Source organism: Pieris rapae, chromosome 19 (genome assembly GCF_905147795.1).
Source record: "Pieris rapae chromosome 19, ilPieRapa1.1, whole genome shotgun sequence".
Taxonomy (NCBI): domain Eukaryota; kingdom Metazoa; phylum Arthropoda; class Insecta; order Lepidoptera; family Pieridae; genus Pieris; species Pieris rapae.
Genome location: NC_059527.1, coordinates 7,409,807 through 7,424,115, shown reverse-complemented (window position 1 = coordinate 7,424,115; position 14,309 = coordinate 7,409,807). Strand labels below are relative to the sequence as shown.

The 14,309-nt window shown below is 31.5% G+C and overlaps 1 protein-coding gene across 1 annotated transcript in view; it reads left to right on the top strand.

Moving 5' to 3' along the window:
- The window catches only part of LOC110999698 (connectin), a 30,280-nt gene extending 17,151 nt beyond the window's left edge, over nt 1-13,129 (top strand). Inside the window, exons 2-3 of the mRNA XM_022268930.2 lie at nt 7,921-8,995; nt 11,857-13,129. Of these exons, the coding sequence (XP_022124622.2) occupies nt 7,954-8,995; nt 11,857-12,302 (1,488 nt within the window). The 5' untranslated portion in view covers nt 7,921-7,953 and the 3' untranslated portion in view covers nt 12,303-13,129. The remainder of the gene's footprint in view (nt 1-7,920; nt 8,996-11,856) is intronic.
- The last annotated feature ends 1,180 nt before the right edge of the window (nt 13,130-14,309 follow it).

The following is a 14,309-nucleotide window of genomic DNA, read 5'->3' as shown; positions in this document are numbered from 1 at the left end:
TTTTGCGAACGGGGTTTTTTTGTAGACTTAAATTTTTTATGCACTGGGGTCATTGATTTTCGCATTCTTTATTATGTCTTTCTTAAAGAAGGATATTCAATTGTTCCAAATGGTATTCATAGAAAATCACATAACAAATGATAACATGCAACGAAAGTGTTTATTCCATGCATATAAAAAGGAATACATTGTGTAATACAAAATCTTTTAGAAGTATTAAATCTTTAGGCATTATATATCAGCTAGCTGCATAAATGTTCTGTATTCTTACAAGCTTTTTGTTAGCTGTTTCCGAAACTTTACTGCACCCGTCACGTTGTTGACACGAAACTTTCTACACAAATTAATGTCTTTGTTGAGGAGTATAATGGCATCGTGGCTAGAGGTTTGAATTTTTGTTCAGTTTGTTCGCTCTTAAAAATATTCTAGACTTACATTGATTTTACAATGAATATTCTCGTTGAAGCGCTAATATTTTAAACCTATTATATTAACTTACGTACTTAATTACACTCAAAAATATAGAGTATTTACTACAATTAATTACCTAACTAACATAGTAATATAATAGTCATATACCTTTGACTCAGTTTATTATATTTGTTGTTCGTTATATATTTTTTTCAAACAGGGATGTCATCAACTTTTTGTATTCACACACGCAAAAAGCAGATATTCTCGGAGCATTTAGATCGAACCGTGAAGCCTGTGAAGTGCTCAGAAGACTTCTGTGCTTCTGGAAGGAGATTGGCTTAATTAGCCAAGACTTTCGCACAACTGACCAATTATAGTTGAAATACAGAGACTAGGTCCACCATACCACCAGTTTTGCATAGTAGGGTTAGTAAAATCGCTTCGTCTACAAAAAATGTTTATAATGAAATACTATCGATAGAGACTCTTCGGCTATTTTTTTCAATTCCTTATAAAATATAATTGCATCTTTAATTAAGCTCTACCAATTATATAATATGCACTTGAATCAGTTATTCACATTAAGTATTATTCACATAAATTGTTTTTTTTATAAATTCTGTAATAATTATTTATTTTGGAGATAGCAGTTTTGGTGATATGGTGAAGTCGGCAATTTTCAAGACTTTTTGTTTTTATGTACACAATAATCACCTGTAATAGTATATATTAATAACTAAAATATTTAAAAAATGTATACTTCAACTTACCTGTAATAATTATCAACTAAAACGCATAAAGCTCCATCTGGGGGTTTTTATATTTTGATTAACATTTCAGCCGTGCAAGTAAATTGAATGATATTAGCTGTCGTCTTTGACATACTATTCCTCAATCGAATTAATGTTTCAAAGGGTTTTGACATGGCTTATGTACTAACCTATGCGTGCAAATTCGTGATGCTTGAAGATTGCTTACTAGAAGTATACACGGCTTTTGGGAAGTTGCTTATATTGTCAAATATTATTGTTTGTCATTAGACTCGTGTGACTCGTTATTTTAATTGCAATCGATTTGCAGCAACTATTAAGATGGAAGTCAGTAGGTGTAATGCCTGTAGTTTTATTTTTGTAAGTGTATGTTAAAATAAAATCTATCTCTTTTGAATCGTATAGTAGCGGATTCAGGTCAAGTGGTTAATGAGATAACTTTATATCCTTTTAGGATACTTTATTTTAATGTGTATTACTTGTATCAACCAGAAATTATTTAAGGGTTGTGCTTTAATAATATTAAAAAGGTATCTTTCCGCTTTTGGTAGTTAGAATAATGTCAAAAGCAATAATAATAATTCAGTGGCGCTGTGCCTGTTGTGATTGCGTTCGTTTCTGTCATCATCTTATTCTTTCTTAACAAAAAAAAATCAGCCATTCGACACATTTCATAAAATATTTTTTATACATTTATATATTACTGTACTATTTATGTACTGCCGAATTACTGTCCTTGCCATAGCATGGATAGTGATTCGCCAGTACTGTAGTGCCTTGGCTTCAATGAGTCTGATGGGTTCGTCGGAAAGCGACATCCTCTGCCGTTACTTCATGTGCCCACAGCTAGGACTAACCTTCTGCAAAGCGACACATATTATTCTGTGTGTTAATTTACTTAACAAAATACATAAGTTAGCGGACCTTTTTCATTGAGTAAGCTGGCAAATGTAATATTATATGTTAGTTCCTACAGTTAGTAAATTTCTCATATTTTTAATTTGTAATTTCATATGTTTATTTTTTTGTGTTTCGGTTGTAAATTAGGGTCAATTATGGTCACCTGTTAAAGCAGGAGTGTTTCTATAAATAAATAAATATTGCGCTAAAAAAATATATAAAAGATGAGCATTGTTGAACAACCGTGTATCGATAGCCATAACCACAGCGTTGGGAGTCGCACGCTTAAGTCATCGGCCCCATTATTCTCAATACTTATGCGTTGAATTTAAAATTTATTTCACTACTTTAATTCTTTATAAAGCCAGGACCTATAATAACTTGCTTTGAACTTAATCTTATAAATGAAATAATTAAGTTAACGCAAATGAAATATGATTAACTAACAGTAAAACAGTAAATTACACTTTATAGCTCCATTCATACTCGTAAAGTTGTAACAGAATTAAGCATTATGTTCTGAACACAGCAATAATTAAGAAATTAGGTACGAATAAGTAAAAATAGCGATGCGAAAATTTAGATTTCGTTGATAATGTCGATATGTACTAGGGCTACTGAAACATGTTTTTAATACGTTATATGTTTCAAAGATCTTCTATCTTTAGTCAAAAACCAGTGCTGACTAAACACTATTATCATTCAAATAATTTATATAAGATCGGATAATGCGAATACTGCTTGGTTAATATTAACGAATCGTTGTAATATACTTTTTACGTCTAATTTGTCTAGAAGGAACTGCTGTAGACCGACAGTTTAGATCCCTTTTTCCATTTTCTGTTATAAATAATTGACTTAACTCCCATATAAAAAAAATAATCAGTCTGATTCTGTTTAAATGAGAAACTATTTTACAGAAAGAGTTAAACAGCATTTAATTTATTAGGATCGTAATTGGGTTTATTTACTTTATATGAGAAGCTTGTTATAACATATGTACTTGGTACCACTATTGGAAGAGTTTTTATTTAACTTCAAAGGCATTGAAGTTATTCACCGATTGATGTGATAATATAACTTTTTCATGTACTATATCAATTAAAAAAGTTTCATTAACATCAATTGCAATTGCAGAAAATCAAACTTTGCCTTATAATGGAGAGGTTTAAAAGTTGTAAGTGCAGGACCTCAAGATCAGGTGAAAATCCTGCCCGTTTGCCCGTTCTATGAACAAAAAACTGCTTTTTTCGCGTATCAACATCCTTATGTAATACCACCATGCATTGTGTAATACAGATCATTGGGTAAATTTATTATTGTATATATGTTTTATATTATTTCGTTATTAATAATCTTTAGTAGCATTTTTATAATACATTACATAATACATACGTACAATAATTAAAACGCTACTCTTCACTGAACCACTTACTTACTTTACTTTAATAAACGTTTTTTTTAAATGAGTGTATTGTGGCAACCCTGAGGGCTCTACAATAAAAAGTTAATAAAATCATATTTAACTGTAACACTGGGGTTCATTAGAGAGTTGAACGTTCGCAAAGTATTTAATGAAGCTAGCGAGTTTATGACTAACTAGAACCATTAATTTATGGGTCCTTTGATACTATTATGTAGGGTCAGGCGAAAATAATACTTAGAAACACGTGCTGGCTGTTAATCAGGTTAATTAATGTTTAATTAAGAATTATAATGCTGTCTGAATAGGAGTGTTTTATAATATTATAGTATATGTATGTTTAAACTAGTATAACTCATTACAGTTTTAACAACTTCAATTTGTTTGGATTTCGATTGAAAATTCCCAAAAATATTTACCATATTATTTATACTAGTGACCCGCCTCAGCTTCGCACGGGTACAATGCTGATGAAAAGCAGGTTTTTATTGTGTATTGTTATTTCCGTCGCTGGAAAGCTCCGATCGCTGCTAAATAAGCTGTAATGGGCTGTATAGATCTATATTAAATGAACAATGTATTCAAGGCATTTAATTGGTTAACGACTAAATCTGTATTGGTTAAAATCGCTTCGAAAATTAGCCATTATTTGTCGTAAAAAGTAAATGACAAAAAAAAGTTATTGTGGGTTATCCATAAGAGATAGACATATACCATCAAGGACTTTTCTGTAGACCTCTTCAATGTGTACAATACTTAGTACATTATTTTGATAAAAGTCGTAGGGTTCAGCCTGCGTTTGCAATGTAAGCGGAAAAAATGTAATTATTTACGACATCACAATATTAGAAACCCCAAAAATAACAGTATTTCTTCACTATTTAATAGATGTTATTATACATATAAACCTTGAATCACTCTATCTATTAAAAAAAACCGCATCATAATCCGTTGCGTAGTTTCAAAGATTTAAGCATACACAGGGACATAGGGACAGAGAAAGCGACTTTGTTTTAAACTATGTAGTGATATTGTAAAACAATTTGAAACAAAAATATCTTAGGTTAATTCCTCAGTCTTCCCAAAGCTTCGGCAACCTGAGTATCTGATTATGTGCAAATATAATTCAATATAAGCAATTGATACACCAAAGCTTTGACTGCTTTAAAATCATTTTACACTATTTTAACACCCTCTACTAATAAATTAATCTTAACACCGAAATTAGTATGAAGACATAAACGGAATTGCCGCATCAAAATCTTTTGTCGCGCCAGCATCCTGTCACATGGACAATTAAACTTAATTACTTAATTAGCCTGCTCTGTAAACCCCTTTTGTACTGTTTATTATTTACGACGATTACCGAGTTTGTGATGTGGTAAAACAAGTAAAAAAATTACCTAAAACATACGGTAATCTTTTATGTAATATTTAATAATATTTCTCATATCAACAAATTCTACTACAACGACCTTGAAGGAAGCAACACCTAAGAAACTGGACGCCTTTGAAATGTGGTGTTACTGAAAAAGAAGTTGGGTCAATAGAGTCACGAACGAAGAAGTTCTTCGGCGAGCTAAATGATCGCGAGAACTCACTTTGACTATTAAAAAGAAGAAGATACTTGGGACATGTGCTTCAAGTCACCATGAGGGGCAAGATCGAGGGGAAAAGACGCGTTGGCAAAAGGGGTATCTCTTCAATATCAGAATATGGACGGGAGTGGCCAGCGTAGAACAACTGATGATTCTTCGCCAAATAAGCAGAAGTATGACGAGCTGACAGCCAAACTCCAGTAGAGGAGAGGCACCACAAGAAGAAGATCAACAAACTTAGGAATGTCGTAAAAACTAACTCGTACCTTTTAGATGTTTGATAATCAGTTTTTTTCTAATAGAAAAAGTCTCCTGTGCCTGTCACCGCAGCATAGACTTAAATTTAATTATTGCACAGCTGGGAATCGAACCAACGACCTCGGCTGATCAATGTTTAATTACGTATAGGCCATCTGAATAGGTTACATGGCTAATGGAAGTTTCTCTTACAAATAAGGGTTTAGTTTCTATCAACGTGGCAACGAGCTCACGGGATGCCCAAAAAGGGTAGTCAACGGAGGCCTTTGAGGGATTACCAATGTAATGGTATAATCATAGATTCATGCGTGTATATGCTTAGAAGCTATCTGCTGCTTTATATACTTTCTCCATTACTATGTAAATAACAAATTCAATATAAATTATATACCATTGTTAACAAAGAATATTGTTAAGGGAAAACTTATAAAAGCTCTTTATAAATATCTCCTTATTTGGCTTCACATCTTTTATGTAAATCTTTACACCATCTAGAAACTTTTGTAATAAAGGCACACAACAGCTCTATTCAGTAATTACTTCCCAACTTCAACAATCACAGGCTAAATTGAAGTCAAAAGTTACAATAAAAGCTCATTAATACTTCAAAGCTTATAAAAATGTAAGAATCAAACATATTGTTTGAACTTCTATAAAGACGTAATAAAAACGCGAAGTAATATGAGCTAAAGTTGCTCTTGCAAACTTCAGGAGGACATACACTCATAATCTCAATATTTTTACGAGTTTTCTTTCGAGAAATTTTAATAAATAATACCTCCCAGTTATGTTTACGAGCGCTGCTAAAAGGTACGCTTACTTTGTTCTTATCAATATTTCTTATCTATAGCAAATAATAAATGACTCGAGAGGCTCCTAAACTTCGATAAATAATAGGGATTAGAGTAGACACTGTCAGAGAGAGAAATGTATTGAACATTTTCTGTTCGTGAAATATAAATTTACGATTTCGGTGCTTATACTCGATGCACACGATTTTGTTCATGTGGAACTTATCCCACGAAAGAATAATATGTAGGCATTAAAAACATGGTAAAGTGTAGAGTTGAGTTACCAATGTACCATAGGCCCCATACACACTCAATTGTTTTTAAAAATAAATTTTATTACACTCATACATAATATATGAATGTTGGTAGCAAAGCGAAACTGGATATATCAAACAGATTTTTGTGTGTTTTTCTAATGAAGTAGGAGGCAAAGTGGCAGGAGACTCGCCTAGTGTTATATGATACCGCCGCCAATGGACACTCACATGGCTAGAAGGCTCACAAGTGCGTTGTCGGCCTTTTTTGAATTGGTACGCTCATTTATTTAAGAATCCAAAGTCGATTTGGTTCGGAAACACTTCAGTGGGCATCTGGTTTCACATAGTGGTGGTCCGTGGCAAAAACTGCCTTAATAAACGCTCAGTTGTGTAACGGGCAATACCTAATATATATTATGTATCTACAAATTTAAATATAATGATTGAGGACACAAAACAATTTGCTAACGGCAACGCACGAATAATGCGTATAAGCGAAATTAATATACATGTATTTTCATATACGACTAATATCTAGGGTAACAAAATTTAACTGTCAAGAGGCTGCAATGCATTGTCGAGAAATGCACCTGCGTCTGAGATTGGAATATGTATAAGCATACGACATATTCCACTTCTTGCTTATGATATGTTATATTGTAAAGGTAAAAGTTAGTACGAGTTGTTTGATGCCAACGACGGGGCAAATATATTCTTATATGGTTATTAGTATGTTTTATTCTCTATATACTTTTACACACAAATTCTTCAAAGACTTAACTGACACTGATAATTTATAAACATTTCTACTATTATTATTACAATTTCTTACCTTTTTGTGTCTAAGGCGCAAACAAACTGTTGTGGTCTCTGGCAGCATAACCAGCGCTGTGGAATACGTCTATTCCACAAGATAATGCCGGGCCTAAAATTTACTGTATTCCTTTTTTCCATAATTTTTCTCTGTGTGTGTTTTCTTATTGATAAATATTATTACATTTTATATGTTAATAGTTATATTTCATAAATAATTTTTACTTTATATTCACGAATATATCATTACACAAGTCTTACTTCTTATATAAACTAGATTCCACTCCACCAAATGTTACTCTAAAGGCATTATATCCCAAATGTTGTAAAATTTTGGGCGAAACAAACGCCTATTGTGTTGGAAGACAGGAGAAGCCTAAAAATTAATTACCCAAAAATATGTAGATATGGTGACAAATGGAAATTTAATTATTGATAAAATAAAAATATGTTATCAATGATAAATGTTATGTTACTAGTTCTAGTGCTTTGCTTTATTATAATTTGAAAATCTGATTTAATATTAATTAGAAATAAAAGATTTTCTTTCTAGAAGTATATATATTTCAAATTCTGCCATTTTGACTAAAAACAAACATTATGCAAAGTACAGATCGTGTCATAAAACTTTGTTACATAATGTATCTTTCACCATTTTAAGTTAAACGAGGTCTCAATATAACTTTTTTGTTTCAGATGAAAGAGGACCCAATGTGAGTGGAAATAAAGATGGGCTTAAAGTGTCTGATCCTAATGATAGCTTTTGCAACAGTCGAAATAAATCTCACTGAGAGTCGTCAAAATGATAAACGCAGATGGAAATCCGAAAAGTCTCCTTATTCGCATTTCGTTAATATTTGCGACATACAAGACAGAGCATCAAAAGTGCATTGTTATTGCGAAAGTATAAAAATTAAAACAGCAACTAAAGCCGACTGCTGGGTTTTTAATGGCGGCATTGCCGAAGATGACCCCTTTTGGTCCAACTTCTATTCTCAACCGAAAATTGAACGGCTAACGTTCAATGTAAGAACGGATGGTGGGCTCACATTTATACCCGCAAAAGTTATTGTGCGCTTGGACCATTTGCAATACTTAAATATTCAGTACGCAAACATATACAGCATACCATCCTTTGCATTCACAAATTCAACGACGCTAAGAGAAATAACGCTGCACAAAAATAAAATTTCGAGGTTAGATAAGATGTCATTCGCTCATTTAATTATGTTGGTGAATGTGAGTCTTGTAGAGAATCAGATTTCGGAGATAACAAAGGATGTGTTCTACATCTTACCTAATTTACAGAGACTGTACCTTTCAAAGAATACAATAGAAGTTTTGCACGACGGGTGTTTTAAGCATTTGAACAATTTAATCAAACTTGACTTGAATAATAATTTGTTGACTGTTGTAATCAGAGAGAATTTCCAGGGGCTATCTAATTTGATTAGCTTGGATATGCGAAACAATAAATTGAGTATGATAGGCGATCTTGCGTTCGCAGAACTTTGGGGTCTACAAGAACTTTATTTAGATGGGAATGAAATAAAGTTCATTTCGGAAAGAGGTTTTGGTGGCTTGACACAACTTAAGAAACTTTCCCTAGCCAATAACAAGCTAGCGACGTTGGATGACGGAGTATTTGATGATATACAAAAGTTGAATATTTTGGATTTACGAAACAATAACTTGGAAACGTTAAAACACGAGACGCTGGGGAACGTTATAGATAATATGAAATCCAATTATGCGTTAATCTCTCTTGACGGTAAGTTTTCTTTTGCAATATTCTTTAAAGGCTTTTATTTGAAATACTAGCTACTATACTTGTAAATTTATTTTTAAATCAGGGTACTCTATAGATAAATGAACTAAACGTAAAACTCTAAAAAAATATAGACTTAACTTTTTATATTTGATTTTATATAATGAAAAATTAGACACAAGAGAGCACAGCAGCCAACGTTCCATTTTTAGATACGATAGATAGATAGATTTTTGAATCAATCATTATAAAATATCAACAGCGGCACGACAATGTTCTTTCTTAAATCTTTAAGTTTCTATGCACAACTATGCGTTAGACGTAAACACAACTAATTAGTTAAATTATTCATAACATTTCACAATAAATTATTGGAGGTGTTCAAAATGTTGCGTTTAATTACATCAGAAGTTAGTTACCCAAAGTTAGAAACTTAACTGCTCAGGACGCACGCCCCTACGTTCCTTATTAACTTTCAACAACTACCTACGTTTGAACAACTTAACTACCTATACAACTTGTGTTAATTACATCTAATCATTTGCCTAATAATGTAGCGAAGCGAAAATTTTAACGAGAATTTTGAATCCTCTTTAGGTATTAAGAATAAAGTTTCGGAAATAAATGTCACTTTAAAGTGACCGAGATATTAAAAGTAAAATTCGTCCGAAAAAATAAGTTCTATATGTGATTACGTATAGACGAAACAGTAAAAAAGCCTCGAGAAATATATCATTTGTTGCCTACTATGGCTTTGCTGCTATAACCTTTGAATAATTATTTTTAATAATAATAATAATAATAATAATAATTTATTCATTGCACGAATATGGTATAAAAATTGGACCCACTAAAATGTACCCCAGATTATTAAAATCATATATTTAGTCTTTAAATAATGATGCCTTGAAGATTAAGAAAATCATAATCTTAGGCTTTAAAAAAAAATTACGACTTGTGTCATTGAAAAGGCCTCCTACTAGTGGATAGTACTATGGAATTAAAATGATTGATAATCATATAGAGCTCGGCTTTCGGCGCCTGCATGTAGCAACCAGATTATTGAATCAAATGTCCAGAAGTTACACATGTTAACGATTAGTCAAGATGGCAAAAAGACTTTTACTTTATTATAATTTTTAGCTGGAAGTATTTAAAGTTAAGGAAGAGTTAAATCATTCATATTATATTTTAATCTTGATTTCAGAAATTTACAACTCACTCACTCACTCATTCACTCACTCATATATTTACACACTTACTCATGCACTCAGGCGTGTTGATAACGGTTGAAAAAAGATAAATAAAACAAGGTTGTAAATCAATAAACACTTTTTTTTATTTGTTTTACTATTTTCCGTAAATTGACTAGCCCGCATAATTGCAAGATTACTTCTAGCAACAAATATTTGGCTAAAAATGTTAAAAAATAGTCCCCTTAACCTTGAAGCAAACATTTTTTCCTCGTCATTTAGAATGAAAATATCTATAACCGATATATTGTTACGCATACAAACTTAGTGACCAACTGAGCCACGGAAGCGGTCCCATTAGATGTAGCAAGTGACATTTTAATGGAGTGTATTTCGTGTCGTAAGATATGGCCGCCGCAAAATTGCTGGCTGCACTTGCATTTTCAGATATGATTTAATGTATTACCCGGGTTCATTATTTATTTCTGTACTCTATTTATTGGCTAGGGTTATTAGTTACTCGTTGTTGTATATTTTACGAATACCAAACAGCTTAAATAAGAGCTAGCAGTTATATAAGCTTGTTAGTTAAGATATAAATATACTACTATAAATTTAACTGGGAAAATGATAAACATACTATTTGCTTCTTAAAAACAGTTGTCTAATCGTTATATACAATTCTGAACACATAGTTTTTTATGATTTGTATAATTATATTAACTTAATGCAGTAGTTTATAATAAAAGAAATAGTCTGCCTAATATTTACGTGCCTGTGAAGTTAGCAGAGCACTTACCAGCAGAGCATAAAAAAATTGAGTTCTAGTAGCACACACAATAGTTCTATAGTTCTTGATAAATTTAAGAAAGAGTTCTGGACATCCAGAATGTCTTTTTTTAATCGTAAAATGCTCTGCCAGCTTCCCGAACACAGCAGAGCATTTCATATTTATTTTGATAAATGATTTGAAACGACATTTTGTAAAACTATTTACATAGACATACAAATTATTTCCAACTTTCGTTTATGCGCGGCAACAACTAGATTATCTTTTAAATAGGAGTGCTTATTTTTTTTTAAATAATTCTGAACACAAGTTAAATTTTCTGTGTCACTTACTTATCATAACGTCATTCGGTGACCTCAATGTTATCATTTGGTAAACATTCAATGAATGTTTATATTTCTGGTGTTATCAGTATTCGGGCAAGAATTGCACACTAATTCCGTTACTGGGACTGTATCCGATCTTCATCGTTATCGTTGTTATGGGACATTTTTATCTCACAAACAATACCTTATATGCTCAATAGTAGTATTGTCTTTTATTAACATAGCTTTTACACAGTTTAAAAAAACTTTTTTTTATCGGCTTGAAGCTACGTATTATTATAAACTTATAATTATTTTACATAATTTTATTTTTTCCGACGTTTCGCGTGCTCGTCGTCATCATCTCAACAAAAGTATTGTAGGTACTTGCAATAAATGAGTCACTTACATACTATTTCTTACATTTATATATATATATGTATATATTATTTGTGTGAAATCGTATTTATGAAAAGAGTCATATGATTGCTTTAGTTTAAACGTACTCTGTTTTTAAGGTTTAGTTAAAAAGAACTAATCTTACAATTTCTTTTAAATGATACAATTTGTTCACAGGCAACAAGCTAACCTGTGACTGTCGATTATCCTGGCTGCACAAACTCCGTGACGAGACTAGAAGCAAACGCGTCCGCGCGTCTCTTAACCGCCTGAACTGTATCATGGATAACAAACTAAAAACCAACTTGATCAATATTAAAACCCAAAGGAACGAACCGAACAAAGTAATTGCTAAAACCGACAGAACCTACGACGAAGATGACTTCGAAGAATATGACGACACTCTGCAAGATCAGGACACAGATTTAGATTTGAAAATCGAATACCGTAAAAAACTACTTGACATTCCCAAAGATTTACTACCTTGTCCTAGTAAGCTTATTTCAGAGGCTTCTTACTCGCCACCTACTCAGGACGAGGTGAAATATTACAAAACTTCCGGAAGTCGATTATTGCAATCAATTTTAAATTTGACCATTTTGTGTGCTTTTATTGTATTGTAAGTATAAACTAAGCAATGATAGCTATATATATTAGCTCTAGTATTGTTTTATTAAAAATCGTATATTAGGTATATTTTGTTTTTATAGAAAAATTTGAATGCGAATTTAGAAAAAAAAATTCACTGTCAGTGGTATCAACAACTTCGTTATATGTATGGGTCGACTAGAGGAGTTTCATGTTTATTTCATATATATAAGAATTGTAAATATAAATTTAAATAAATTCGCACATAACAATTCCTCGTGTATTTAAGAAAGTAGTTAATTCAGATTTAGATTTAAAATAAAGGATGAAATATAAACTTTGAAACGTTGTTATTATCGGTTTAATGACGTTATAAGTTAAACTTAGATTATACGAAGAACTTTCGATTGCTTTCGAATACCTAACGATGTCTTAAAATGGAAGTAAGGAATGTATTATATAGAAAAATAGTGTTGTATTTTTAATACAGATTAATTTAATTGTCTGAAAAGATTTTAATAACTTTTATTTAAATTAGTGTAGCCATGATTGCATATTATAATGCTAGCAAGCTGAGAGTTGTATTTAATTTATACTACTCATTGAAATAAAACTTCTTTGACGGCGTATTTGTCATCATGTGTTCACTCTCTCATCACAACTGTTGTATATCATTCGAAACGTCAACTTTTTATCTCTTAATGAAGTTTCAATAAAAGGCCGACATAAGGCTAAATATGATTTATATTAACTTTCGTCATTAATTATGCCTTGTAATTTAGATTGTATATAAAAAATTAAAAGATTTTAAAATATATGTATTTAATTGCAAATGCGAAATAAATTGGTACTTTTTCTGTGATGTTTTCTTTATAATTCTTTGATCGAAAAATACATTAAAATGTTTGAAATCCTTTAATCCCCCGATTGGATGTTGGAAAACATCTTTCACCATCAAGATTCTATATACGCTATGACCTCTTGGAAATTATGAAATTTAGACTTAAGAATAAGTGACATTTTTACCATAATGCAAGAAGGTGATCATACGACTGTGCCTCACACACGTCGATTTTTCGTTGTAGTCTGGTAATGTACATATTTTATAGTAATCAATATATATGCAAGAATATGGTACAAACATGTAAATGCTACCATTGTAAATTCGCATACACGTAATGGCCTGCAAAATTGTCTCTAAAGGAATTTTACAGTTTAAATTATGAGCCATAAGTAGTAAATTCTTATAATGATTAGTATCATACGTCTCATATCGTACATTATCAAATTAATATTAATTGAAATGTTTCAACGAAATAATTATTTACTGAATCATAGATATTTTCCAAAAGTACATTAAGTCAGTTTTTAGTAACTCTAGTTGGAAGATCTTTTAGTGTTTATGGTGAATTATTGTAAGCCTTCAAAATCACAGCATCCCTATACCTTTTGTGATATAAATTTCATTAGCAGTTGCACGAAGCATCACAATAACTGCTTACTAGTAACTGGAAGACCAAAGACAAAGGCAGTTTTACATTTAAAAACATAAATTAGACGGTAACTTTGCAATAAAATTTCATTTTTCTATTCAATATGAATGTCGTAGTTTTCTCTTAACACTCCCGTTCCATACTTAGTATTCTACTCCCATAGGCCGCAAACCAGATGATTTACAAAATGATATATGTAACTTATAAAAACGTAGGGTCGTTATCGGGTATACCTATAAGTTTTGGAAATTGGTTTGGGGTTACACAGTTTTGGAAACTGAGCGAAGTCACTTAGTGAATACAACAACCAAGCATCCAATATGTCAATACTGTTTAAGACTTATGTAACTTTTAGTTTATAATTATAATGTACTTCGGTTTTATTGGTTTCGCGTACATTTATAATACAAAACAAAAAAAACAAAAATCATTTATTCATATAGGTAACACAATGTACACTTATGAACGTCAAAAAAGAAATATACATTGAATCTTTAAATTTTACATTTGTTTTGGAACACGTGTTCCGTAATAGTACAATTAAACAGT